At 39.7% G+C, this 26,746-nt stretch overlaps 1 protein-coding gene across 7 annotated transcripts in view; it reads right to left on the minus strand.

Annotated features, from left to right (window-relative positions):
- LOC121671525 (myosin VIIA and Rab interacting protein) overlaps nucleotides 1-26,746 on the minus strand; it is a 207,428-nt gene that overhangs the window by 51,458 nt on the left and 129,224 nt on the right. For 4 of the 7 annotated variants that reach the window (XM_042043405.1, XM_042043408.1, XM_042043402.1 and 1 more), the window contains exons 4-6: nucleotides 2,704-2,840; nucleotides 927-1,010; nucleotides 217-314 (exon numbers count right to left, since the gene is read on the minus strand). In XM_042043405.1, the coding sequence (XP_041899339.1) occupies nucleotides 217-314; nucleotides 927-1,010; nucleotides 2,704-2,840 (319 nt within the window). The remainder of the gene's footprint in view (nucleotides 1-216; nucleotides 315-926; nucleotides 1,011-2,703; nucleotides 2,841-26,746) is intronic. The other 3 variants (XM_042043407.1, XM_042043403.1, XM_042043409.1) reach the window with 1 other exon arrangement.

A 26,746-nucleotide genomic window follows, 5' to 3' on the forward strand; every position in this document is an offset into this window, starting at 1 on the left:
GAAGGAACTTACAGGCACTTCAAGTGCATATCACCTTCTGAAATGCAATGTGCATCTTGGATACCAGTTAATAAAACCCATGCCCAACCCTTTAGATATATCATGAGATAGTCACTACTTTTTCATGTTTTTATCTACTTGGTTTGTACCACTACCCATATTAAAAGAAACATGATTCTCTTACGTAAATTAACACATTTTTTTGGAAAGTGTTACCAGGCTGTCACTGTAGGTCTCTGCCTTAGAAATAGCTTCTTCCACTGCTTCCTCGGCAACACGTAAGGCCACAGCAAGGGTATCCATCATGCTGTGTCCTAGATGAAGAATAAGATAAAACCACCATGTACTTTATCTATTCACATTTTGCATAATGACCTGCAAAATTCAAACTCATATTCTGGACACACATTCAAATCTTATATTTTTCATGAAAAAGTTATTTCCTCAATCCATAATTATGCACAGTAAAATGAAAAACTTCAGACAGAGAAATCTGTTGCAATCTCTAAGTTTCTTCTTTAACGTAAATCTTAGATACAATAAAACATTTAGTATTTTTATGTTGCTTATTTTAGACTGTAGCAAAATAGTTTGGAGGGAATAATTGAAAGGAATTTTGTAAAGTTCTTATAAGCAGGAACAACAAAATATAAGAAAGAGAATGAAAAAAATATATGAGCATAGGAAAAGAAATGGGAAAGAAGTAACAAAAACTGAACATTAAGAAAATCACACTAGAAATGGCATGTAGTAGGTGTAATGCTGAAGAAAGATATCACAGCATGGTAAGACTTCTAGTGTCTTGCTGAATGGTTCAGCCAAAATATTGTTGGATCTGTGGACAAGACTTACCAGCACTCTAAGCTACTTGTCCAGTAATTGAAAGTGTAAGGACTGCTTTTTAATCAGAGTTTTTAGCAGCATACCTTCTGTCTGTTGGTAGAATGTAGAGTCACTGCCACAAATGCTTCCTTCATTCTCAAAGCTTCCTTCATACAAACTTTCTTCTGCTAAAAAGAAAGACAGAATCATGTGTTATTGTAAGAAGTACCCATTAACAACAGAGGCATTATTAGATTAGAATATTCACTCAAGATATGGTGGAATTGCACACACAATGAGGGATAACTGGAAAATTCCTCCTAGCTGTTGCTGTTGGATAAAGAATGACTGCATCACCTTTCGTACAAAACATGATTGCTTTTATATCAAAGACCTCTCATTCATTTTGAATGGAAAACCTATTACTACAGTAAAAAAGAGAGGAAGATGCTACTAGGCATAAAACTTACATGGTAGAAGTTAAATACTGAGAATCTGCTTTTACTACGACATTTGGGGTAGAAATAGATTCTACATGTTAAAGGGCAATGCTGTATAAACAAGGCAAAACCCAGAGATGCATACTAGTATTTATCTTCAAAGGGAACAAAAGGTTTACGTAACAGTCACACCAGAGAGTAGAAGAAAGTTAGCAATGACATTTAGACTCCAAGGCCTTCCTTAGAAAGGTCTCACCCAGAGCGCACATGCCACTGCAACTCATCACTGCATCGTTCACACTTCCATTCAAGCACCCATTCACTGAGACTACGGTTTAAATAAAAGCAATACATCATAAGAAACTTTGGAAGCATCCACTGCCACAGTTTTTACCTCCATTGTCCCTCTTCTGCCCTAACTGAAACAGATTTGCTTGTCCTCATACATATTTGTTCTCAGTCGTTAAGGAATCTTTTCAAGAAATATGAACTTGATAATGAAAAAGGAAAAAGACTCATAAAGGACAATTTAGTGAATAGGTCGCTTCACCCTAGAAGCTTTTATGTCAATTTTCATAATAAACACCTAAAATTTCCACTCAGGACTAGAAAGTCTACATACCATCCTATGTATTTTCAGGAAAAAACAAAGTAAAGACTATAGAAAAATTACAGTCTCTGTACAAATTTTGAAAGAATTACAATAGTAAATTATCTGGTCCAATAAATCCAGTGAAATGTAAATATTCAGCTAGATGTGTTTTAAGTATTTTCTGAAGTTGCCAATATGACACCAAGCTCTACTTCTTCAATTCCATTTTCTATCTCCAGTCACTCTTCTTATGGGGTGGGGCATTAGAACAGCATAGTTAGGGGAGAATTATGCCTTCACTTAAAAGGTTGATGTCAATACTTTATCAGTATCTTTTACCTATTTACAAACATCGATACAAAAATAAAACGTACCCAGTTTCAGATCCTTAAGCATGCAAAACTCTAAGTACGGAAATCTCAATTTTCGCCAACTCAGATACTGAATGTATCTCATGTTAATCAAATTTTGCTTCAAACACCATAGAAATATGCCTATGGTCAAATGTTGAAAGCAAAATTATTTTCTCACTCATTGACTACTCAGAACTGTGATAAATGTTGGGACACAAGCTAGAATACAAACTGCAATTTACTTTATAGACAGTTCTTCTGTATCAGTGACATAATTACAATTAAACATTGTAATTGAATAATTGAATTTGAATTCTTAAATAGCTCTCTAGACACTTCATCCTTTTCTTTCTCCACTGAGATATTTCTTTTGCAAAAAAGAAAACTGTGTTAAAAAAATCTCTCTTGAAATAGTCTCAGAATTTCCATTGTCTCAGCTTGTGTGTTAAAGTAGATAAGAATAAATCTTATAAGAAATCAAGACAGCTGTTCTTACCTATCGCATCAGGACAAACTCCACTCTCCAGTCTATGCTTCTTGTACAAGTTCTTCAGGACCTTGGCACTTCCAAAGCACTTAAAGCGGCTTTTGACATTATTATAATACCAATCCAGAGACTGGGTCCTTAGGAGCCTAAAACAGAAAGATAAACCACACATTTGGAATGATTCTACAACAAATGAATGTGGAAAAAAAAATATTTTAGACCTCAGATCACAAACTTATTAATTCCTGAATACTTCTTTATTGTTTGTACTTTGCAAGTGTCTGGTATACGAAGGCAAGAAAAAACCCAACAGGTTAAGTGGTAAGTAAATATCTTCTTCACATTACTCAAGAGTTTATTTGGTTTTTGGTACTATCAGACAAGGTGATCTCCCCTTTTACATTATAATGCTCACACTACTACCTCTTGTAAAATACAAACAAGCCTTGGAACAGCACAGGACTTAAAAATAGCCTTCATTTACACAGATTTACAGATAATGTAAGAACACAAGCCCATCAGTGTGCCGTAAACCCCCTCCATTTACATAAAAATACATCACTGCTCTTATTTGTGGAAAACATTAGAGTAGACAAAGCCTAATCAGAAGACCTCAAAGCAGAATGAGCTGCAGTTTGGTTTCTCACTTTTCACAGGAAGCATCACTGACAACAATAATTCGTCTTAACGGATTTGTCCCCAGAGCTCAGATACTTTATAAAACTGCGAGATCTGGCAAGCTCTGTATTTTTTCCAGTGTGGCATGTGGCAACTTGCTTCACCTGTTCCTTCAGCAGTGCATGGAGAGAACCTGTGCCATATTCCCAGGCAACAGCCACCTCAGGTGACTGCAGGGTAATCCACCGCAGACCTGTACATTTCCTACTGAGGGTGTCACTGGGGCTGGATCCTAGGGTTCCACCTATAAATTCAAGCTGATTTATTCTTAACAGCAGATTTGTGAGAACAAAAGGCTAATGTCAGTGTTCAGTGTCAATATATGAACTCCAAAGAAATGATGTTGCCATCAGGAGTGCTGGACCCTCAGCATTTCCAGACTTGAACATATTTAGATGATTTAACTCCACTTTTTAAACCTGGGGCCACGTGTGAAAAACAAAATAGAATGACAGTCTCACTGTCACCTTTAAATTTTCCTTCAGGGACTCTGGATTGTTCTTTGTGAATTGCAAGGCAAGTGACAATGCATGATTTTTGTTTTGTCACCTACTGACAGACTGGCAATGTAGCTCTTACTCAGCACCATACCTCAGGAGATAGTAACAAACAAACAAACGTGCTGAGCCTGGGGGTTCAACTATGTGTTTCCAGTCTGAATCCAGACGTTTTAAGTTTCAGTATACTGATAAAAAGGAACACCCACTTCATGAAAAGCAGAACATCATGATATAGTCCACTTGTCTGTCATCACTGGAAAGTGCTTAGAAGCAAACACTAGCAGTGGGAAATTAAAAATCAATGAAGCCTATCGTATTCAAACTGTGAACCCTTAAAGTTACATTAGCTGCTCTACAGAAGACAACTGAAGAAAAAGCACATAATGGAACAGAAGCCTATTTTTTCTGCATTCTGTCTCAGCAAGTAGATGCAGAAGAGATATTTACAGAGAATGTAAGAATATTAGCCCTTTAATATCTATTTGCACCATAATATCCCAAGCCTAATTATGGATCCCAGGAGGCTGATTAGTTCCAATATTCACCACTATACAAATATCACTAACATGTGACAAGGGCAAAAATCCTTTTGTGTTTTTTTTTTGAAAACGTCCTTACATGTGGTGCACAGATGTACACAAGCACAAGCAGTGGGAAGGATGCCTCGGTCTGTCTGTGAAGTACAGGGTTTCTGAATTCCCATAATGCTGCCACCAAGACATCTGTTATGATGCCTGTTCAAGACCTGACCCACTGACTACTGCTTCACTGCTGGCAAAGTGATGAATCTGAATGGAGGAACATTTCTCTCCCAAACCTGTAACTCTTTGGCATTTTGAGAACCTGCCTTCTTTATAGGCAGGAAGCACTTGCTCTCATGTAAACTGCATAAGAATACTATGTCTTCCGCTTGCTGAATTTTACTCACTTTTGTCCACTGAGTTCCTACAGAGTCTGACAGGGTAAGATTTCAGTCAATAGCACAGTCACAATCATTATGAAGGATAAAACTGCATGACTGGGTTGGAACTGGCTTAGCAGGAGGTACTGACCAGAAGGGATGCTCTTCTGCCCAGTGAATGCAGCATTCTACAAGCTGTCCACAGAAAAGTATTGCAGCACCATCACCACTGGGGGACTCACAGCACTGGGAGTCCTCAAATACATTGTTTTAGGGCTTTGAAGATCCCTACTAACTCCCTCAGCATGTTTACCAAGTAACCTCAGCTACACTACCTCAAAACGCTAAACTTGTCATCTTGAAGCCAAGTAGACACAGTTCTTAATATTCAGACTGAGTGACAAGATAAAATAGAGTCACCTGTCTTTGGACAATCTGTGTGAGTTAAGACAGACAGTTATGAATGTTGACCTGGCAGCTTGGGAAAACAAAAGATGTGATTCACTGCAAGCTTGTTTCCTCATCTTTTTCCCTGTGTCATCAAGTTTTTCTGGGTTTGAGAAATACTTTTTGTATAAAAGCAGAAAGCTAACAGAACTGATTTCTTGATGAGGTGAGAATGCTTTGCAACTAAAACAGGTTTTTTATTAGTAATGATAACATATTCCATATGTGGACTTTGGAAGAGTCAAAAGGATAGAGATTATACATCTCAAAGCAACCATGAAAGGAGATGCTTTCCTCTTCGTAGTAGTTAATCTGGTGTAAACACAAGGATTTTCTTCTTTCTTTTTTTTTTTTTTCAGATTTCCTTGTTGCTGTGGGATTAACACTTTGTTAGTAATCTAATCATCTCATGCTTCCCTCCTATGAGCTGGAGAGCTACCAACAACTCCAAATCTATGCCTAGGTCCTGAACATGTTTTATAACAGATTACAATGCCTCCTCTAAAGCTTTTCAGCCTCTTAACTTTCAAGTAAGTTACAATGTCCCTGCTGATTCCTCCCATGGAGAAAGGATTTGGAGAAGAGAGAACTTCTCTTATAGATACTAAAATAAAGGACTCACCCAAAAGAGGAATAAGAGCATTTTCAACTCATTTCAAAATCCTTTAATGTTGGCCTATATTTTAAAGCTGTTTTCTGCAAAAGCAGTCCATGAGTCCAGAATAATGAAAGACTCTGACAGTGCTAGCATTAAATTGTTGGAATGAAACTTCCCTTATTAGCTTTAAATGAAAGTGTACAAGTTCTGTCCGTGAAATGGAAGTTCACACTTAAAGGATATTATTTGTCTGCATTTTAAAGAAGCAGGAATGGTTGAAGCCATTTCTCGCTCTTTCTGTGCCACAAAGACTGCTATGTCTTTATTGCTAAATAGCTGTAAACACTAAGGACATTATTTATGTTACATAATATTGCCATGGATTTGAGTTGCATTTTGATGTGCTTTTGGCAGAAGACAATACTGTGATTTTAAAATTCTGTCCTACTAGAAAGTGTGAAAGCCAGGAAGATGCATTTGATTTAACATAAATCTTGAACAAGTATTCTAAAGCCTCTGTCCTTTTCTAAGTGCCACAATGTGTTTGTCTTAATCAAGCAGCACCATGAGAAGGGATAAGCCCACTATAATCTTTACAACTGGTCTTCGGTACACTTTTCACCCGAAACACCCAAATAGTAAAGTTCTAGCATTTTTCTGAAGAAAAAAGTACACCAGCTGTGTTGGGGAGTGGAGACATGAACCGTTTCCCTCATTATTAGTGATGACCAGAAGATCATCACATGAAACACATCACTCACACAGTACTCAAAACATAAGAGATTCTTTAGTGACTGATTTACCACTTTAATTCTTTTTTCTTCTAAAAATTTGAGAGGCTTTACTTGGCCTAAAGGCAATATGAAGCTTCTGCAAGAACTTTTCTCTAAAATATAGTACCAATTTAATACTTATGACTTTAATCTGTATTCATAATACAAGCTGGACTATGAAGAAGTGTTTTATAACAACATTTTTCCATTTTTCATTTTCCATGGACTTTGAGAGACGTTTCCCCCCACAAGACAAACTTGTCACTTACTGAGCTGCAGTCTAGTTTTTGTAAGTCAGGAGGTGCTTCCTGAAGTCTAACAAATGCTTACATTATTTGTCAGCGTGAACACATAATCACTTGGATTTTTCCTGCTACTGACTTTCACTGGATAAGGAAGCCTCCTTTTTCAGCTTTTCGTACCTATGTTAACATTTCTTCCATAGTTTTGTGCTGACACTCAGGCCAGTAAACTATTCTAGTCCCTCAATTGCCATCCTGTGCTTCTCCTGCTGTGCCCATGACCTACTGCAACATCCAGCCTCAGGGCAGTCAAGATCTGCATTCAGCAATTGATTCGTTTCACTTAGGAATGGAGCTGCTTTACAATTCTTGGACCTTTTTACTTTTGCAGATGTGACAATTTTTAAAAATTAAGAAAATTTAAAAGGCCAATCAAAACCATCTCTGAAATATGGGACTATGCACAGGTCAGAACTGCTGCTCTGGGGGGGAGGCTCTGAACTTAAAGAGGAGGGAGGCACATCAAACTTAAGAAAAATTAGAAATGCAAATTGTCAGTGGAAAAGCAACATCAATGTTTAGTTTTCACTCTTTGAAAGTACTTCCTAGGCTCCTTGAACTGCCTAGAGGCTCAGCCAGGAGTGAAGTGATGGAGGGGTGGGAGCCAGGAGAAGACTGACTACTGAGCTCTGTCAGAGCTGGGCACCGGTGGGAAGGACTCCCCCAGAGCAGACCTGCTTAGCCAAATGCTGGGCTGGAGACAGAGCCATGCTGCAGTTAAACATTCTTGCCTTTAACCCTGATGCTTCCTCACAGATGGGTGAGTGGTGCTGCGGGACTGACATCCTGGAAGCCTTGGCCCCTCCTGGGGAGTTGCACATCCATCTCCCTCAGGCTGCATTAGTGCCATGTTTTGAATCAGTGCTTGGGAAACTCCAGCTAATACAGACTAGGCTGTGACAGGCATGCTGCCTGTCACAGCCCCCCCAATACAGGCTCTCTGCTGGCACTGACTTACACGCAATATGAAGCTCAAGGCCTTTGTTTCCATTTCCCAGCACAAAGTGGCCTCAACCTGGTGCCCAGAGAAACAATTAAGATTTAACCTGTCACTTCTTATTTATTACTTTTGGGGTAAAAGTTCTTCAAACTCAACATCCTGAACTATTATTTCTCTGCCAATAGCATATTTGCTTTTTCTTTTTGGGCTGATGTTTCAGAGCTTGTAATGTACTGCTCATTATAAACTGTTGAATTAAAGGTTTTCAGTTTCTTTCCATTTCAGTGAAATAAAACCTACTTCCAAGTTCACCTTCATTCCCTTCAGGATGAATCATTATAGCACAAAATCACTACACACATGAATATCCTGCCAATGCTCAGTTCTCTGAAAATCAGACTTAAAAAACCCCATATATATTGAGAAAGTTCAGCACCCTGAAGCCCTGAACAGGAGTTCTGACCAAGCTCATGTCATTTCAAGAGGCGGCTTCCCTAACTGTTTCGCATCTATTCCGTGTCTATGAAAGGCAGTTGTTCAAAAATGAACAACAGCTCCTAATCATTTATCCCAGCAGACGATTGCTAACTCGTTGTGACACTTCCTTCCCAAGCTTTAAGTTTAAATCCAATTTATTTTCCTCTTGATGGCATTCTACAGGTCGCCTATCTCTCAAGAAGTGCTGTTCCAGAAAACTTCTTCCTCCAAGTATCCACAGCAGAGGGCTGCACACGGATTACACTGTGACAGGTCAAAGCACAGCACACTGACCCACGCAGGTGTGTCCCAGGAAAGGCCACAGCAGGGCACGGTGAATACACTGCTCTGCAGTCAGCAAAATCCAGGTAACATCAGAGGGGAGACTGTCTCGAGTCAAAGCATCTACCCCAGAAAGAAAACTGTCTACCCCACTGAAAACATCATGTTTCTTTCTCCCAAGTGGAACAAAACAACTGTCCATGTCCCTCCCAGTGAAATCATGACTTTCCTGTGCCAGCAGAAATGAACTTGGCCCAGTAACTGCACTGCAGGCAACAGTAGGTTAATTATTCAGAGAGCTCAACCAACAGGATGGTACTACATAGGGCACTTCCTAAAAAAACACATCCTCCTAACCATTCACTGAGAAGTTCACTGCTCCAGTTTGGATTTTTAAATTTCAACATGGAGCAACATACAAGAAATGACTAATTAAGGTTAGCAGAGAGGAAACAAAGATTTGTTTGTTTACAAAAGATAGCAGTATGTGCAACCCTCAAATTTCCTTATTGTCTCCTTTACCTTCAAAATCAGAAGTCGAGAAGTTGGATCAGAGAAACAAAGTTGGTTTTACACAGAAAACCTATATATACTTCATGAATGGAAAAAAGACCAAAACTTGTAACAAGTTCACCTAATCCTGGTTATTGAGAGTAGTATCAAAATCTTTACCACCCTGGCCCTTTAAACCAAGTCTCAGTGCCTTTCCAAAGAGACATGACAAGGATTGCTCACAGCAGCATGTGCAAAAGTGCAGGAATCGCTGTGTTATGAAGCAGGCCACAGGAAGTGATTACTGGTTCATAAAAATAAGATAATGAGCCATACTAGCTCTAATAAAAGGCTCACCTAGCCTCATACTCTGTGTCTGGCCACTGGAAATGACATGGAAGAGATGACAGGAAAGCTCCAAGTGAACAGAGACTCTGTCTTCAGCACACTCAGCACTTGTCAGTTGACATTACACCAAACCAGTCTCAAAAGACACATATGGATGGACTTACATTCCATAAATTTGGCTATACTTCATCTCAATCTAGGCATAGTTCTGGCCCACTCAAAGCGCTCTGACAATTAGAGTCTGCAGCTACTTGCCATATAGAGATGCTTCACTTTTCTTCACTTTAACATCTATGTTTTAATTCTCTGGATGCCCCATACATACCCTGACATGAGATGCTGCAACAAAGCTCTGTAACACCAGCATGCAAAACTCGGAAAAAAGCTTTAGTGAAAATACAGGCATTGTAGAAAGGCTGAGGAAAACCAGCAAGTAATGTGCTGGTTTCAAAATGAGTTAAAGTTCGTGTAGAGTCACATTTTCCTCTACCAGGTAATATTTCAAAAGTCACTAAAAAAGGAGAAATATCTTAAATATATGGTATGCGAAATTCACTAAAAACCCTTTCTCCATTCACAGACATTTCTCTGTGCCATATGTTTTTGACTCATATGCCCAGTGGTAGACTGATCTAATCTAATCTATGTTAAAATAAATCATGAGATTGCTGATCCTTAAACACGTAATTCAATTATTGGACAGTAATCAGTATGTAAAAATCTGGAGTCGAGCATGTGCCTCTAACAGCCTTTCTGAAAACTAGAATGGAGAAGATACAGTGCCCCTCTTTTAAGAAAATCACAGACTTAGCCCATGTTTTATTAAATAAAAGAAAAAAAGAGAAAGATTAATTGCAATTTGTAATCTCTGTGCTAGTCTTTCTTTCCTCCAGTAAGAAAACAGACACAAGAGTAGAACACGTCAGCCTTGAACTGAGCTATTTTGCCCTGTATTTTCCCTGTGAGACTGTATGTCAGGACCCCCTGACTCACAAATAAATGTGTATATGACAGATCAACATGACCTGCTGCTCCCAGAAAGAGTGTTTTGTTTTAGGGTAACCCAAGTGAAATATGGATTTTGCAGCAGTTATTAAAGTCAATTTTTAAAAAGAAGAGAGTTTTCAAACCCAGTGCTTCATTGTAATTTAGCTGACTATAAACTCCAGGGGTGACAGCATGATTGTGGAGAGTTAACAGCAGTTAAAGCAGTGACCGAAGAAGGGGCAGGACCTCTCTTCAGGCATCTACCAGCAGTAAAAGATGTAAGAGGCCACATCCAATACAGCTCCTGACATTATCTCAGCATGAGCTAATAAAATTTTGCCATAACAACATGCTTAGAAGGATGTTTGCCATGTCTTACAGTCATTAGTGAATATTCTTTCTCCATTTTTGCTTTGTAAAGTGAGCCTCATTTAACTGATGCTTATTTATTCAGAGTTGACTTGTGAACCATAAAGTTCAAAAGGCTGCATTGCAGGGGAGCTTGCAGAGAGCTTGCAGTACAAGTTACTGCTGCTTTCAAGATACCATGGCAGAGCCCTATGCCATAAAAGAAATGGGATCACGTTGGTGTTCCCCTTGCCTCCAAACATTATGAGCTATACCTCTATCACTCCCAGCAGATATACAGGCAGCCTGTTCTTAATGACTGCTGAAGCTGCAGAGCTCCCCAGGCACGCACCAATGTTTTCCTATCTTAATGTTGAAAGGTTTTCCTAACATTTAAGCTGAACCTTCCTTGTTTCTATTTAAACAAGACAGTTTAAGATGTTTGCTCTTTTCGTTTTTCCTTTTTTTAAAAAGGCTAACAAATCCCAGATCATCCCAGATCGTGTTTTCTAGTCATCTAATCATTCCCACTGTTTTTTCCCTGGGATGAGTAAGAAAATATCTAAGTGGTCTATATGGTTCTGTAAGCACAGACCCAGAATGGATAAGCTGAGGCTGTACCAGCACTCTTTCATGAAAGCCAAATGTAACTGTGGGGATGTGACCTAGCACAGCGCAGTCCCTGTGGATGACATGCTCTCACTGAGAGCACCAGACATGCCACACTGATCCTGAATCTGGGCTATACAGTGCTGTGAGTCACACATCCCTCAAAGTCTTGCTGACACTTGCACGATAGAAACTGCCAACTCTTTAGAAAGAACGAGCCGGTCAAACTAAGTGTAGGCTATTTTCATTCCATCTTTTCTTTAAACTGACAATTACATGGATGCCACTTTCATAAATGAGGTTAAAAGTGTCTCTCATTGGCACTCAGATGTTACACCTTGTTATTGATCAGCAAATAGCTCTGCCACATGAGAGAACCATGAAGCCTGTCATTCACAAGGAGCCTTATGGTCATATCCATAACACTACCAACTCCACCTGCACAAAAAGCCCAGTTCTATTCATTTGACTCTTGCTTTCACTTCTGGGTTGGTGTGCAACGAGCCCCAGATGTTACTGCAGCTACTGCAGATCATTCAGTGGCCAAAATTGGTCTGTAGTCCTCATTACCACAGGTGTAAATGGAAGGAGAGAACTTGCCCCCTTCTTTTCTCAGCCCTTCTACATTTTTCATTCAGTGCCTGGAAATTCCTTCCTCATCACACTGCCAAGTATTTCCCTCTTAAGCCTTTCATTAAAATGCAGATCTTTACACAGCTCATTAATACTACCTGTCAACCCAGATGAAAATTAAGTAAGTAACCACTGGATATTTGAAACTGAATGGAAACAAGTCCAAATCCCTCTGTAAAAGCTGCAATGTGTGGATATTGCAGAAATAAAACATTCCATGTGTTCGCTTCAAAGTGCTTTTTGTGAGGATACATTCCTGACATTTGTATATGATCCAAGGAATTTATTTCATGACGCAAAAATCATAAAAATCAAAAATATTAGCTCTGAAACAAATATTTCCCCTGTAAGTAATTTCCCCCAGAAATTTCATGTAAATTTTTCTTTTTTTTTCCATCTTAATTTGCAATAAAATGCATTTTCAATATCCCAGTATTTTTCAAAGGAAAGAAATTTTATGTCCTGGCCATCTGGTACCAGATACTTTTCTAGGCAAATCATAAGAATTATCAATACTTCACCATCAGTAAATTTATGACACTCCCATGCACACAACATGCTGAAGCAAAACACAAATAAACATGAATCAAAACAAGTTATTACAGCTACACTGAACACACATATATTGGCTGTCCCTGTCATATTTGTTTCTACTCGCTAGAATGCATCAGTGTAATTTTTACTTCAGATTTCTGAAAGAAGGCACACAAAAAGAACAAAAATCCACACTGACAGTACCTCAAAATGAACGCATCCTGCTGCTTTTCTTAAGAAACAACGACAGCATCAGATACTCATAAATTCTCAATTGGAGAGACATTCATTTCCTGCTGTGCTATTACTACAAATTTATCCTTTGCACCTACCCACTGAAGTGAAGGAAAATTCATATGGAAACCTTATGTAAATAAACTTTCGAATGCAGAGAGCAACATCAAAACACCCTCAGGAGCATTTGCTCATTGAACTTTGTGCTCATGTTGCTGAAACAAAAGTTATTTACAGTCAAAATGCAACCGAATATAAATGGCTACGAATAAATGCACCATTCACACACATGAGAAATGTTTTCCATAACCACAGCAGTTACCAAGTGAAACTATACAGAGCATAAAGGCACTTTGATTAGTTACTCAAATTACCTAAACGAAGGCTTTTCTTTCTGTAAACTTCATTTTTAATCCAGAGATTCTTGAAAAGCAGCCGAACAACTACAAAAGTAAGGTCGATGAAGCATAAAAATTTTCACAAAAGAGATACAAACTCTGCTCCATCAGAAAAAAATACCAGAGGATAAACCATGCAAATTAATTCTGTAATCCTGATTAGAAAAATACGCAGGGCTTTTAACATAGAGCTCAAGAACACCAAAAAGACAACAATCCTCTGCTTGAAGGTCTGTTTCTGTTCTTATATTTGGAGAAAGCTGTGAACAAACAGCTGTGAAATGCCAGCAAAAATGAGAAGATTCATCACCACACAAAATCAAAGAGAAAGCTGGGCTCATTGCAAGATTATTTAAGAAAGAAAGAAGGAAAAAAGGTGAAAAATAATTTTAAAAATACTTTGCTGGGGAGCAAAGAGATGCAATTTCAGTTCCTATCTCTTGTACTGGTTACCTCACCCCACAAGCCCAACTTCTGCTGGAGTAGGCTGCACTGCTTTTTTCCAGGAGCTGTGCACACAGTGACTCCACCACCCCTTTGTGAGATGACATACTTGTCACTTCGCAACTCCACAAGCCACAGAACAGCTTAAGGAACACACTGCAGGCACTGCTGTGTTATCCAGCAGGAGCATGGCACCTCCAAATCCTCCCATGCAGGTCCCTAGCTGGGAGGTGTAAGGAAAGTATTTCCTTGCTACCCACCCACCCATTGTGGCAGGAGGAAGAATTAGATGGAGTGAGGCTGCACTCCCCGGAGAGCACACTACCTGGACAGGGTTCAGATGTTTATCCAGCAGTTCAAGCAATGAGATTTCCTTGAATTACAGTGAAAAATGGGCTAGAAGTAGAATAGTTGGCCAGCCCCAGGAGGTGGGCTCAGTCAACCACTGCACCTCAGCAGCTCTTCCCAAATGGACCAAGGGCAACCCATCAGAGGGTATCTGATGCTGTGCAAAGGTACTTGTGTGCAAGTGAGCATCCCGTATGTGCCTCCTAAGTTACCATTTCTGCTTTTCTCTATGTTGTGCTACTTATGCATGAAGCTCACTGATTAAGCCTTGAAAACACACAGGACATGATTATTGGGGTATTTTTCTTTTTTAATAATTTGTTCTTTCAAACCATCTCCATAGTCACTGCATTTTAAATGGTGAGGTTTTCTGGGCTGCACAGAAAATATTTTTAGTTAGAAGCTTTATTGTGCAAGCTGTCTAGCAGTCTGACAAAAGCCAAATTCCAGCTTACGGCTGAAAACCGTAGGAAAAATTCCAAAGCCTTTATAAATTATACAAATGAGACTTTAATCCCAGCTGGCCTCACTAACAGGGGCTCTACATCTGGGCACACATACAAATGTACTTTTCATATGGATTTTCAGTTATTTGAATAATGAAAAATAAAAAAAAAAAAACCAAACCAAACCCAAATCTCTGTTTTTACAAATGCTTGTATCAAAGTAATAAAAAACAAAGCACAGATTAGCCAGACTGTCAGAGAAATACAGCTGTTTCTCAGAACTGGTCCTGCCTCTGGGTAAAACTGATCTGCTGCCCAGAGGATTCACTTCTCTAACAGCAGAAATCTTCAAAGCCATACATACAATTCTCCTGCCTTCTCCAAGGCAAGCCTATCCTCATCTGCAGAAGGCAGGGGGTATCCTCATAGGACCACCCAGCTGTGATAAGATGCATGTGTACATGTCATCAGCAAGTTTGATCAACCAAGAAAAATGGGAGGAACTAGAAGAATCAGTGTATGAACAGGAGGGATGGAAACAGGAGGAGCTGCACAGCTACCCTGGTCATGCACACGTTGATGCCAGCGTGCAGTGTGCCTTTGAGTCCCTTGGTGCTGGCCCTCAGCTGCTGGCAGTGAGTGGAGCGCAAACATCAAAGCCCTCCTCAGCTATGTCCACAAAGCTCAGCTGAGAAGAGCCCCTGCTTCACTGACCAAAGAAATGCATACCGAGGGTTTCTGAGTTCCCATTAAGCTGCAATGAATATCTGGTAGATAAAGGATTTATGTTACTTGGCCTAGATATCTCTTTCTGCTTTAACTGCACAAGGTATCACTACCACAGCTTTTGATGTTTGATTAAGGTAAACCCACAGAGGTAATTTTGAAGAATAAGGAAACTAAGTTCCTTCTAACATTTTTCCAAACATGTCGCTTAAGCCCATAGTGAATAAAAGGATTTAATGCAGACTTGCTGCATACAGACACTCTTGTACTTTCAGCTGGCAGTGGCAGAGGAGGTCCCACTGCAGTAACACGAGGTATCTTTACTTGGGTATCCCTCCTGTGTGTGGTGACCACAGGGAGAGATGGGGGCAAGAGAAGCCATTTGTCATTTCTGAGACATCGTTTACTCTCACCTCTATTCAAAGGAGACAGAATTTAGGTCATTTCTCAAGCAGAACTCTTCTCATAGAGAAGAGAAACTTGACAGCAGTTTTTGGGGAAGCAATCCTAACTACTACGATCACCCACTGAGCAGGCTGGTTGTACTCTGAACTACCAGCTGCTAATATGGCTCATGTTGCAGGCTGCCAAATGGCTGCTGAGCCCTGGTGGGTTGGAGACAAGAGGGGGATGCATGTCTATCTATCCTCTGCAGCTAATGCAGATGCCTTAAAAACATTGAAATCTTCCTTCTCTCTGCACATATGCAGTACTTTTGTGAGTTACTGTAGGTAACTGTCATGCTGCTCCTGCCCCTTGTCATTCTTTTTTTCTCCATCCTTATTCCTTTTCTTAGGACAATGTGAAGGTAGGATAAATGATTTGCTTGCATTACTGAAGACAAATTTGCAGAGTACTAGGGCAGGCAGGCAGAAGGCAATACATTAAGAATGTTCCCTGTGTATATGCTGGTTCATTAACGCACTGGCCTTCTTTTAGGAGGTCAGACTACAAGAACTCACCAGTCTGGCAGAAACAGGGATATGAAATGTCCAGTATACATAATGCTTAAATTTTACCTCACAGCCAGTGCAATTCTGCTTTTGCCCTGTTACAAAGACAGTGCAGGTGTGCTAAAGTAATTTCCATTACAAAAATACTCATGAGAAAATAATTAAATAACCATTTTAAAGGATGTTTTTCATGGATTGAGCACACATATTTTCAACAAAAACAAGTTAAAAATTATTCTGGACCCAGAAAAGCATTAAAAGAATCGTATAATTGAGAAACAGAACAGATTAGTCTTTTAAGATGACAGATTAATCTATATGGAGTCAGATGGACACATTAAATCTTGTAACTGTGTAAAGGAAAGAGAGAAGAAAAAACCAATTATCTCTTCTAGACAGGAAATAAATACATACTGACTACTCAAGGGTGTTTACCCTCAATTTTCCTTTAGTTATGATGAACTTTCATTAAAAAAATACTCTTTCTCATTTTCTCCATAAGTTCATTTTTGAAAAGGAGTACAGACCTCAGGGGTAGAAACACCAGGGAAGGAGGGAAAACACAAAAATCAGAAAAAACCCCCACCTGACTTTGAGTTTCAAGATGGGAAAAAAAAAGTCATTCTTCGCCCCCAGTCTCCAAAAGTAAGAGGCTGTATTAATATAAAGTATCAAGAGTATCCACTTACTTTCAGCATATTAAAGAAAATAATAAGAGGATCTACATGGACGTTTGACTCCTGGAATGAATCATATCTTGAATAATGACAGGTTAGTAGTGCTGCTTTAAAATATTTGGGTTTTATACATCTAATCCTATATACATCTAATCAATACTATATACATCTAATCATCCTTTATACATCTAATCAACACTATTAAATAACACAATCTGAGATGATAACAACAAATACTCTACAAGCTGCAACAATGGGATTACTTATTAAGTATACTGAAAACAAAAACACAGGCAGCAAAAAGATTTTCCAGGCAATGTCTAGAAACAGAGTTAAAACCGAGAACTTCTTTAATAAATAGTATCCAAGGTATTTTTTCATGTCAGAGCCAGCTTCTAATCCTGTGATAGAACCTATGATCCAACTCCTAATTTTTTTAGAGATGAACTCTGTAAAGGAAAAAGTGCAACAATTCTATGGTAGGTGAAGCAGCTAGTAAAACTATTTTACATATATCCTATTTTTTATGCTACGTTTTATATTTTTTTTTACTACTCTTCACAATCAGTAAGTATATACAATATACAACAGTTATTTGAAACTTACTACCTTGTTGACAATAATGCCATTATTTTAAAGCAATTAAGATCTTTAAAAGGAAGCCAACCAAAACCTCAAATAGTAAATAAAAGAAAGGGCCAAATATCCTTTAAACTCACTGAGGCACCAAAAGACTTGCTTCTAGTTACTTTGGAAATCTAGCATGTTGAGAAAGGAATTCAGACATCTTGACTCCAAGGCTTGTGTTTTCCACTCAAGTTGATCCCTCTCCAATTCTGAGCCAATAAACATTTGTCTTAAAGGTCTATTTTCATATCTGCAATTTGTTCAAATTAGATATTTTAGATTAGATGCTTGTGTTGAAGAGAAAAGGAAACCAACACTCTCAAAATCTTTACGCATGAAGAACTGTGAGTGAGATCAAAGGGTCGAATAAGGCAGTGTGACAATGCATGCAATCCTCTTCCAAATCCAGTAGACAAGCAACATATCTGAACTTGGAAACAGCCTGCAGCCAAGGATTTTGCAGATTGTTTTGTTAAGATATACGGCAAGAATTACTAATGGCTGAATATATGATGGCAGATGCAAACCTTGAAAAGTGATCATCTGCATTAAGCCTACTTAGCACTGCTTCTGTTCCAACAGCTTCACTGCTGTGCCCAGAAATGTATCAGAGAAATAAGACATTCCCATTTTACAGCCAAGGAGCCACAAACACACACCATGTATCCCAGCAAACTCCTGCCATACAAATCCTTTTGTGCAAGCCTGTGTGCCCTGTGGCCCAAACACTGCCTTTATTCCCAGACGATTTGGGATGACACACAAAAAACTCCATGCCCACACCTACAGGCTTTAACGTTTCTCATGCTGCCTCATTCAAAAAAGTTCATAATTCCTCAAGACAACAGTTATCAATGGGGAAATATATTCTAGAAATATTTTTGGTTAGTATGATCAAAAAGGCTCCATTTCCCAAGACACCACAGTAGCAGGAGTCAGGTCAGCCTAGATGAATGCTTTTAGTTATATTCCCTTTTTATAAACAAGACCATCACTCCAAGTTTGGGCTTATTGAAAATTATTGAATCCTAGGCTAATTGAAAGCTCCATGAAGTAGGAGATTTTGGAAGAAAAGGGAATTGTTCTCCCTCCTGATACCACCCTTAGATCCAATGTCACTTCAGAATCCATCTGTAGCAAGTTACTTTGAGGAAAAGCTTTCATAATAGTCTTTGATTCTATTGGAAAATAATACTTGCAGTAATTTCTGTGTATCATCGGTATCCAAATGTTCTGCCACTGTGCCAGTAAAAATATCCTTGGAAAATTAACATCAGGACTCTGCTTTAACCTTTGTATTACCACGCAAATTCAGAACAAACGAGCCACTGCACATCATTGGCCAATACACAGGGATATGAGGATAGCAAATCACCAAGAAAAAGCAAGTGATGGTACCAACACTGCCATTTCAGACACATTCAGCACAGAAAGGAACTGGAACATCCAGCTCCACTCTAAACAGTCTTTTTCAGACACCCGTATGTGAGCTGTGAGGCACAGGGAGGGAGCACACGGACACACAGCACAACACACGTCCATATGTTGTGCAGCACCACACGACTGCAGCAGTTCTACATACATTACCCTGCAGCAGAAGACACATTCAAGACTTCTCTGCTTGCCAAGCCAAAATACTGCAGCCACTATCACAACACTTCAGCTGGGTTATGTTCAAGCTGCCCTTCACTCAGGGCCTGCACTTAGTGGTTATTTAGCACAGCGACGAAACTTAATTGGCAGAGGACCAAATTTTTTGATGGGGAATTTAATTTCTGTTAACCAAACCTCTGACAACAAAGGAGCAATATGTTGCTGCCTTTGAAATTGAGTCACTTCAGTAGGAGGACAGGGAGGATGAAGAGAATGCGGAAAGATTTTTCCAACATTAAGTCTTCAAACACATCATCACCCAGTTTGTACAAATGCCAGCCACTCTTTTTGGCAGACTACATGATGTCTTCTTGTATTCCACAGCCAATTTGTTGACTCTAATTAGCAATTTGGGAATAGAGTACCAAGAAAAGAGAAATAAAAAATTAGAGTGCACAGTGCCAGTTACTATAGTGGGACACACACTCTTTCATTATTATTTTTTTAATGTATCTGAACATAGGTTGCATCCAGTTGTTTCTTTAAAATCAAACATGAGTAGTTCTACAGAACAGAATAGCATTGTTTGCCATTGGAAAAGACCTCTAAGATCATTGAGTCAAACTGTTTACCTAACACTGCCAAGTCCATCACTGAACTATATCCATAAATACCCCATCTTACATACCACAGGGATGGTGACTGACCACCTCCCTGGGCAACCTCTTTTCAGGCAGTTGTAGAGAGTGATAAGGTTTCCCCTCAGCCTCCTTTTCTCCAGGGTAAGCAACCCCAGCTCCCTCAGTTTCTCCTCATAAGACTTGTGCTCCAGACCCTTCCCCAGCTCTGTTGCCCTTCTTTGGACACACTCCAGCACCTAAAAGACCTGAGACTGTGATGATTAGGCACGGAAAAGACAAGAGGCACGTCTGTCTGTTTCCTTTTTTTACTTCGTTGTACCCAAGCTTCTTTCAGGGATATTTAGATACAAAGTTCCCGCAGATGGAATCTTGTCTGGGGTTTGCTATACACTATTCATAATACTTTCCTCTACAAACAGGTCTTTGTGGCCTTAAGCCAAACTGCTCCTATTTGGGAGAAAATAATTTTTGTCACAGCCAGAAAACTAACAGTTCATCACCTCTCTTCATCCATATAGCTGGATGTAGGGACTCACGCTGCCTGCAAATGGGCCATTGCGGCTGAAGGGGAAGAAGCAGTCGACCTCACATAATATTCTCAGCTGGACATTGCTTCAACGAATGAACTTTCAGCTGGCAACTATGACTCTCCTGAGGCTTTCCCAAAGCCCTGCCTGCCTGAGGCCAGAAGGCATTTGACTAGGCAGGAGCAGCAGCCAGCTCCATGATCTCTCATGGCTCCACAGAGGCTCCTGTTTCTCTTTGAGTCTTCTGGTGCAAGACCACGGTACCACTTCCCCATGTGAGCTGTGGCTAGAGAGCCATTGAAGAAAATCATGCTCCCCTATCCTGTATGGATCACGGGTAGCAGATCTCATACTAGAGAATGCAAAAGCAAGTCTTAGTCTTAGCCTTCCTTCAGGAGTTTTTTGAAGAGCATGTTGCAACCTCTGTTCCCTTTACAGATGAAGGGGGTATGGGATGGCAATCACAGAAGTATGAATCAATGCACCTGAAAAAGATAAATGAAGCACTTTGGTATGAACATCCATCCCAAAAGAGTTTCTGACCAACTTAACCACAGTTAATACTGATCTTTAGACCTTCCCCAATGTCATTCAATCCTTCCTCTTCACTGTCCTCATTGTCTAATGTCAAAATACTCTGACACATGCAAAAAAGGAACAACCCTCCCTGCTTCTACCACTGCCTTTTCTCTATTCTTAAAACTCACAGGTTTTGTTTTGGTTTTGATAAAGACAGCTGCTATCACAGCTTTTGTTTTTGTCTGAGTACAGAGAACTTGAAGTGGCACAGGTGGCTGTAAGACACCCATCGGTGCTGAAGCAATTTTTCATAATTTCTTTCTCAACAAAAGCAAATATATTTTAAACAGGTGTCTTTTACAGAAAAGGAGAGTGGACCAAAAACTTTCAATGGCTTTGGTAAGAATTGCCATTAAAATGTCCCAGATGGAGGCTAGGGTGCTTACGTGGTGCTGATGAGCACATTAAAAACCACAAAGAATGCACAATAAGAAGTTTATTCATACTCTTTATAGGAATATTTCTAATTTGTATTTTGAAAATATTTTATCTTCCTAGTTAAAGATTAGGTTTGATTTTGAAACTAACCCAGAACAGTTGGCCCTGAATATTTGTCTGCTAAGACATTTGCATCTCTTTCAGGAAGTTTCCAAGGGGCATATTTCACAGAATCATAGAATTGTTAAGGTTGGAAAAGACCCCTAAGATCATTGAGTCCAACCATTACATCAAAACACTAAAATTGGCATAATCACAGTAGGATTAGATACAGAACGCTCACAAACCATGAGCAATTAGAGAGGCTATATAATTACTGTGTGCAGAGCTTTTCTCTCTTCTTCTAAACTTTCCCTTTATCCTCTCCTCATAACTCTGTGAGCACAGCAACCTTGCTGGCAAGCAGTAGCACTTTAGCCAGGGACAGGCTAGCACATGCACAGCACCCCTTGGGCCAGCTCACAGATTTTTGGCATGTCCAGCAGGTGACTGGCAGTGGCTGGTGTACAGCAAGCAGGCAGTGATCAGATGGTTTGTCTGAACAGGCTGTCAAACCTACACTCGAGGCTGTGCGACAGCCCTCCCTGAGGCTGCCAGCCAGCCAGGTTACCAACACAGCAGGAGATGTGGTCTTGAGCTGGGTAGAAGAGAGGAAGCATGAAGTGGTACTGGAGTATCAACAAGGCAAGAGCAACAGATGCAACCCAAACAAGCATGTGCTTGCTGTGCATCCCTATTCCGAAACAGATTTAGGGCAAACCATAATAGCTGTAAATTTTCAATGTTTGTCAGTGTCACCACAAGCTATTGTAATGTATTAGAGCTATTGCAAAAGATGGGAATACAACAAGCATCCATTCCCCTAGGGAGTAAACATAGTGAGTGCCACAAACAATCATCTAAGTCTTGGGAAAATTTTGCATACCTCTATGTGCCTGTTCTAAAAGCTCTGGCACTATGTAAAAACCTTTGCTTTTTTTTGAGAGATGAAAATGGATTCCTTGTACAAACAAGATCTAAAAGTTTTATTTGAGGGGTGAAGAGACCCATGTTGAAAGATCTTCATTGCCTTCTGCAACTCTTGGGATTCCCTTGAACTCCTGACTCATGTTGATGCTTCTGCCTGTACCTATTTTCAGCCCTCACAGCAGGACTAACATGGTATAACTGATAGGCAGGTGTCATCGTAAAAGCCTAATACAGCTTCTGAGGGTGAAGTGTCAGAATGGTGAGAAAAGGGGGTTGGGTTCACCTGTGCTTGACTTCTTCCTCCATCCCCTTCCTCTCCTTGTTCTAATTCTTTTGCAGTCCAGCTCAGAGAGGGGTGCCCAAAAATCCCTAATCCTCCCTCAAAACAAAATGCCTGCTTGAAGTCTTACTTCTGTGCATTACACCCACTATGCCAAATTCACATCAACACTTCAGCCAACTAACACCCCAAGACTAGCAAACCCTACTATAATTAAATGCCGCCTCCCGCCTTGGTTTCAACAGCTGAGTCTTCTGTGTCTGCCAATTCTTCTGGCTCTTGCTTTGAGTTTACTGATACTCTCCTTGCCTATCAAAAATCAAAGAAAAAAAAAGAAACCAGATTATCTGATTATAAAACTTTTCTTCACTTTAGGATAAGTGAAATCATTTCACCTAAGACTTAAGGTCTTGGGCAATCATCAGCAGCTTGCTGGTGACACTTGGTGTGCTGGTATGAGAGTTAACTGGGGGTGGCCAAGGAGATCAGCCACCCACTGCCCACATCAGACTGCCTATCTTGCCTGCTGGGACAGAATGCCCCCCACTGACAGGATGCTGGTAGTGATCTTGAGAAATGCAGGACAAAATATCTACTGCAGGTAGCAAAGAATAGAAGACATTTTATGTAAGTGTAGTCCAAGCTGAAAGGATAAAACGCCACCAAAAATTTCTTCCTCACTCTTTTGAGAGACAGGTGGGTTGACTGCACTTAGTACAGCACTGAATCTGCTGACTAACATGTTCAAAATATTATACAACCTGCAGGTTCATGTATTTCAGAAGGTTACATAGAATTAGTGTCTTTGACAAGCTCATTACACATGCATTCACTATGAATACTTGCAGGAAGAGAACGATCATGGGAAACAACATGCACATCTATTTGGTTAAACAAGAGGTCAGAGAGGAGTATCGCAGAGACACATAGGTTAATGATTGCCTCAGTTCTTTAAATGTCATTTCCATGCTTTCTGTCAAAGTTCAGACAGACAGTTCACAGTAGTATTAGGACCATTACTATTTCATGATATTTGATACGAAGTAATTTGTAGCAGCAGCTTCTTAAATTAACTTCTAAATTGTCGGCTGACTCACTTGTATAGTTTGTCAGGCACTTGTGGTTTCAATGGTCATGAATAGATAAACCAAAGGTACAGTGGCTGGACTGTAAAGATAAAAACTGGGATTCTTGTTTATATGTGCAGACCAAAAGGAAGGTTAATGAGTCATAAAATACTCATGTAAAACTAGAAATGTTCTGTGTTACAGACAGCCCTTTTCCCCAGACACCAAAAGACATGAAACAGATAATATTAAAGGGGTTTATGCTTAACACAAACCTTAGGATTAAGAAACACAACCAGAAGATTGCACACACCCTCATCTTGCATATTTGAGTTAGCCCCAGAATGCTTTTGCAGACTAATTTGGTATCAGAGAAAGGGAAAGATGAAGGATTAACCAAAATTTTGCAAGAGGAATGTAACAGAAAACATTAAGTAGTCTATTTTCTATTCCACTTACTGCATTTTCATTGCAATCGGAATTTAACAGTGTGCTAGTTTACAGAAATTATATATAGGCAAAAAGGAAATATTGAATTTGGACCAAGGACAATTGCTGTACTGAAGAAAAATTTCAAAGTATTTGTTCTGAAAATCTTTCTTACAACAGGTAATCTCTGTTAGGAGAGCAGACATTTGGAAATAAACCTACAAGATTTCTGTAGAATAGAAATCGTATCTTTACAGCCCTAGAGATTAAAAAGTATTTCTAACACCAGATTTGTTCATGTCTTGTTATTCCCCAAGCTTGGCTGGTTGAAATAGATGGGTCAGCTTTTTTTTGAATATAGCTGGTTTCTAGAACACTCAGGATTATGTCCAAAATGAACAAGGTATATTTTTTCATTAGAAAGTACCATAAAATCTCAGAATGAAAAAATGTTCTAATAAAAAAAAAAATACATATAGGTTTATCTTCTTTATTCTACATCAACATCTTTGTTAGCATCAACACTATTTCATATTTATCTTGGTGTCATTATTGATCAGAACTGTATTTCTGAAACTGCATATACTCCTCTGCCTCAGTGGCTGTGAGAAGACACTGCCATAGGTGTAAAATTCAGTAAAAACTTTTACTGGAGCCTTTGATGAGTAATAATGCACAAAAAGCTCTCGCATAGGAATGGAAAAGTGACCACCAAATCACAAATTCCTAAAGCTGCCAGTAATGCAAGTCCCAGAGAGGGACATTCTCAAGAAAACATGTTGAAATCTATGTTAGGCGGCAGCAACTATTTAGAAAGGCACTTAGACCTGCAATGGAGGTACAAGGCTATTAGCACTCTTTATAGTAGTATCAGTAACCCAGAAGTAAGAGTGGGGGCTATCCTCAGCTTTCAGTACAACAAGATCTAATGAAATCTCAATGAATTCTTTATCACTTAGCACATCCATTTACTAAGCGTCACTAACAGTAACACTGTTTTTCATCTTAGGAACAAGACAGACAAAACGTACACTGGTGTTTGATGCTGACTCTTCTGGTTCAAACCAAGTTGCCTTTGCACCAAAGTGATGTCCACTTGTCCACCCTCGGGCTCGGGCGCACCACTTCTCTGTTTTCATTTCAGACTTGCTCCCTTTCTTTTTACTGCCATTAGACCTGAGTTCCCCTGAGAACTGCAGTTACCAACCAGCCCAACACAGACAGAGCTCCTGCCTATGCACCAGGGCTCCTCACTGTGAGAAGCCAGCTAGCCAAGGGTCTGCACAATCAGTGGCATCTCTGGCTTCAGGAAAACTCACCCACTACACACCATTGATGCACAGCCCCTGGAGGCCCAGGATCGCTGATGCTCAAGCACTCTCAGTGCGGCTGATGGATCAGCTGTCCCAAACCAGGGCAAAATACCAGTAGATCCACCAGGGAAAAAAACAGAGAACTCCTGCAGATACTTTCTTCCCTTTAACACTCTCCAGACCTGGAGTACCATGCAGTGACAACAGGTTCTTCCTTTTTACTTTGCTCCTCCTGTCCACTGACAGGGCATAACTTAAGCATGAGTATTATTTCAGATATAAAATCTGGTGGCTCACCTTGGCCAGCAAGCTTTCAGCTGTAGTACTTTAACATTGGTATTGTTGTTTGTGCCCTTTCTACAGAAACAAAAAGTATGAATGCACACACAGAGCAGAGAGATAAATTTTGCACTACAGGACTTCAGGCAGAATTCTCCAGGAATGAGAGTTCCCATAAAGTCATGAGAATGCAGAGATACTGGGTTACAAATTCTGCTGCACTGAGCACTGTGGAGTACAGTATAGGTACACTGCCTAATTTCTAGATAAAGCATCAGATAAACCAACTGCATGTTTTTCTTCCAGTCTCCAAAACACAGATTCCTTCAGCAGCATCAACACAACCTGTCCCAAATAACCTAGTCATTTAGGACTTACATTTAAATCCTACAGAAATACTTAAAGGACATAGGTGTTAAAAGGAAAGAAAATACTTGGGTTTAAGTTAGTGTCCCCAAGCAATGATGTGCAAAAAGGGAAATCTCATCTCAGTTTCTTGACCTGTGCATTAACATGCACAAGTATATTCTTCCTCATGCTGCTGATTTATAAGCATGTGGTGATGAAGCTGAAAGGGGCACAGATCCATTGCTCACATCCACACATCTGCGCCAAAGAGAACAACACATCACCAACTGCAGCAGCACTGAAGGTCATTACGACACAAGGAGAAGGAAATCCATGCTCCTTATATCTATTACTCCTTCCTCCACCTATTACCCATGTATCTGGCACTCGCCAAAAAACATATCCCAGCAGATGCTAACAAAGGGACTAATCAGAGAAGCTTGTACCAGCATGTGACCTTCTGGCTCATACACATTGTGTTGCCTCTGCAGAAGACCGGTCAAGTCATTCACCAGCTCTGTATCACTGCTGGTGGAACAGGGGAAGGAACAGGCAGACAAGCAAATCCACTAAAAATGAATTAGGCAGAGTTTTTATCAAATGACTCAGAATAACAAGTGAATAGCAGGGATTATTGAAAGTACAGACACTGTTGCATGAGGCTATTCGTGTGACTTGTGCTCTCCAATGACGCAAGTAGTAAATGAACTGAGGACCATTGACAGTGTACAATTCCTATCTTGCTGCCTGCAATACAATTTAGAGGAAGATTCCAGAGATAGGCTGTGCCAGAGATAAAAAGTGACATGAGAGAGCTGGTAAAGAAAGAGAAACAGACTCAGTTGATTTTTTCTGCACTTCTTCATCCTCAGAGAAATGGAAACAAA

Source organism: Corvus kubaryi, unplaced genomic scaffold (genome assembly GCF_017639235.1).
Source record: "Corvus kubaryi isolate FWS band 111438036 unplaced genomic scaffold, C.kubaryi_AGA036_p1.0 37398, whole genome shotgun sequence".
NCBI lineage: Eukaryota > Metazoa > Chordata > Aves > Passeriformes > Corvidae > Corvus > Corvus kubaryi.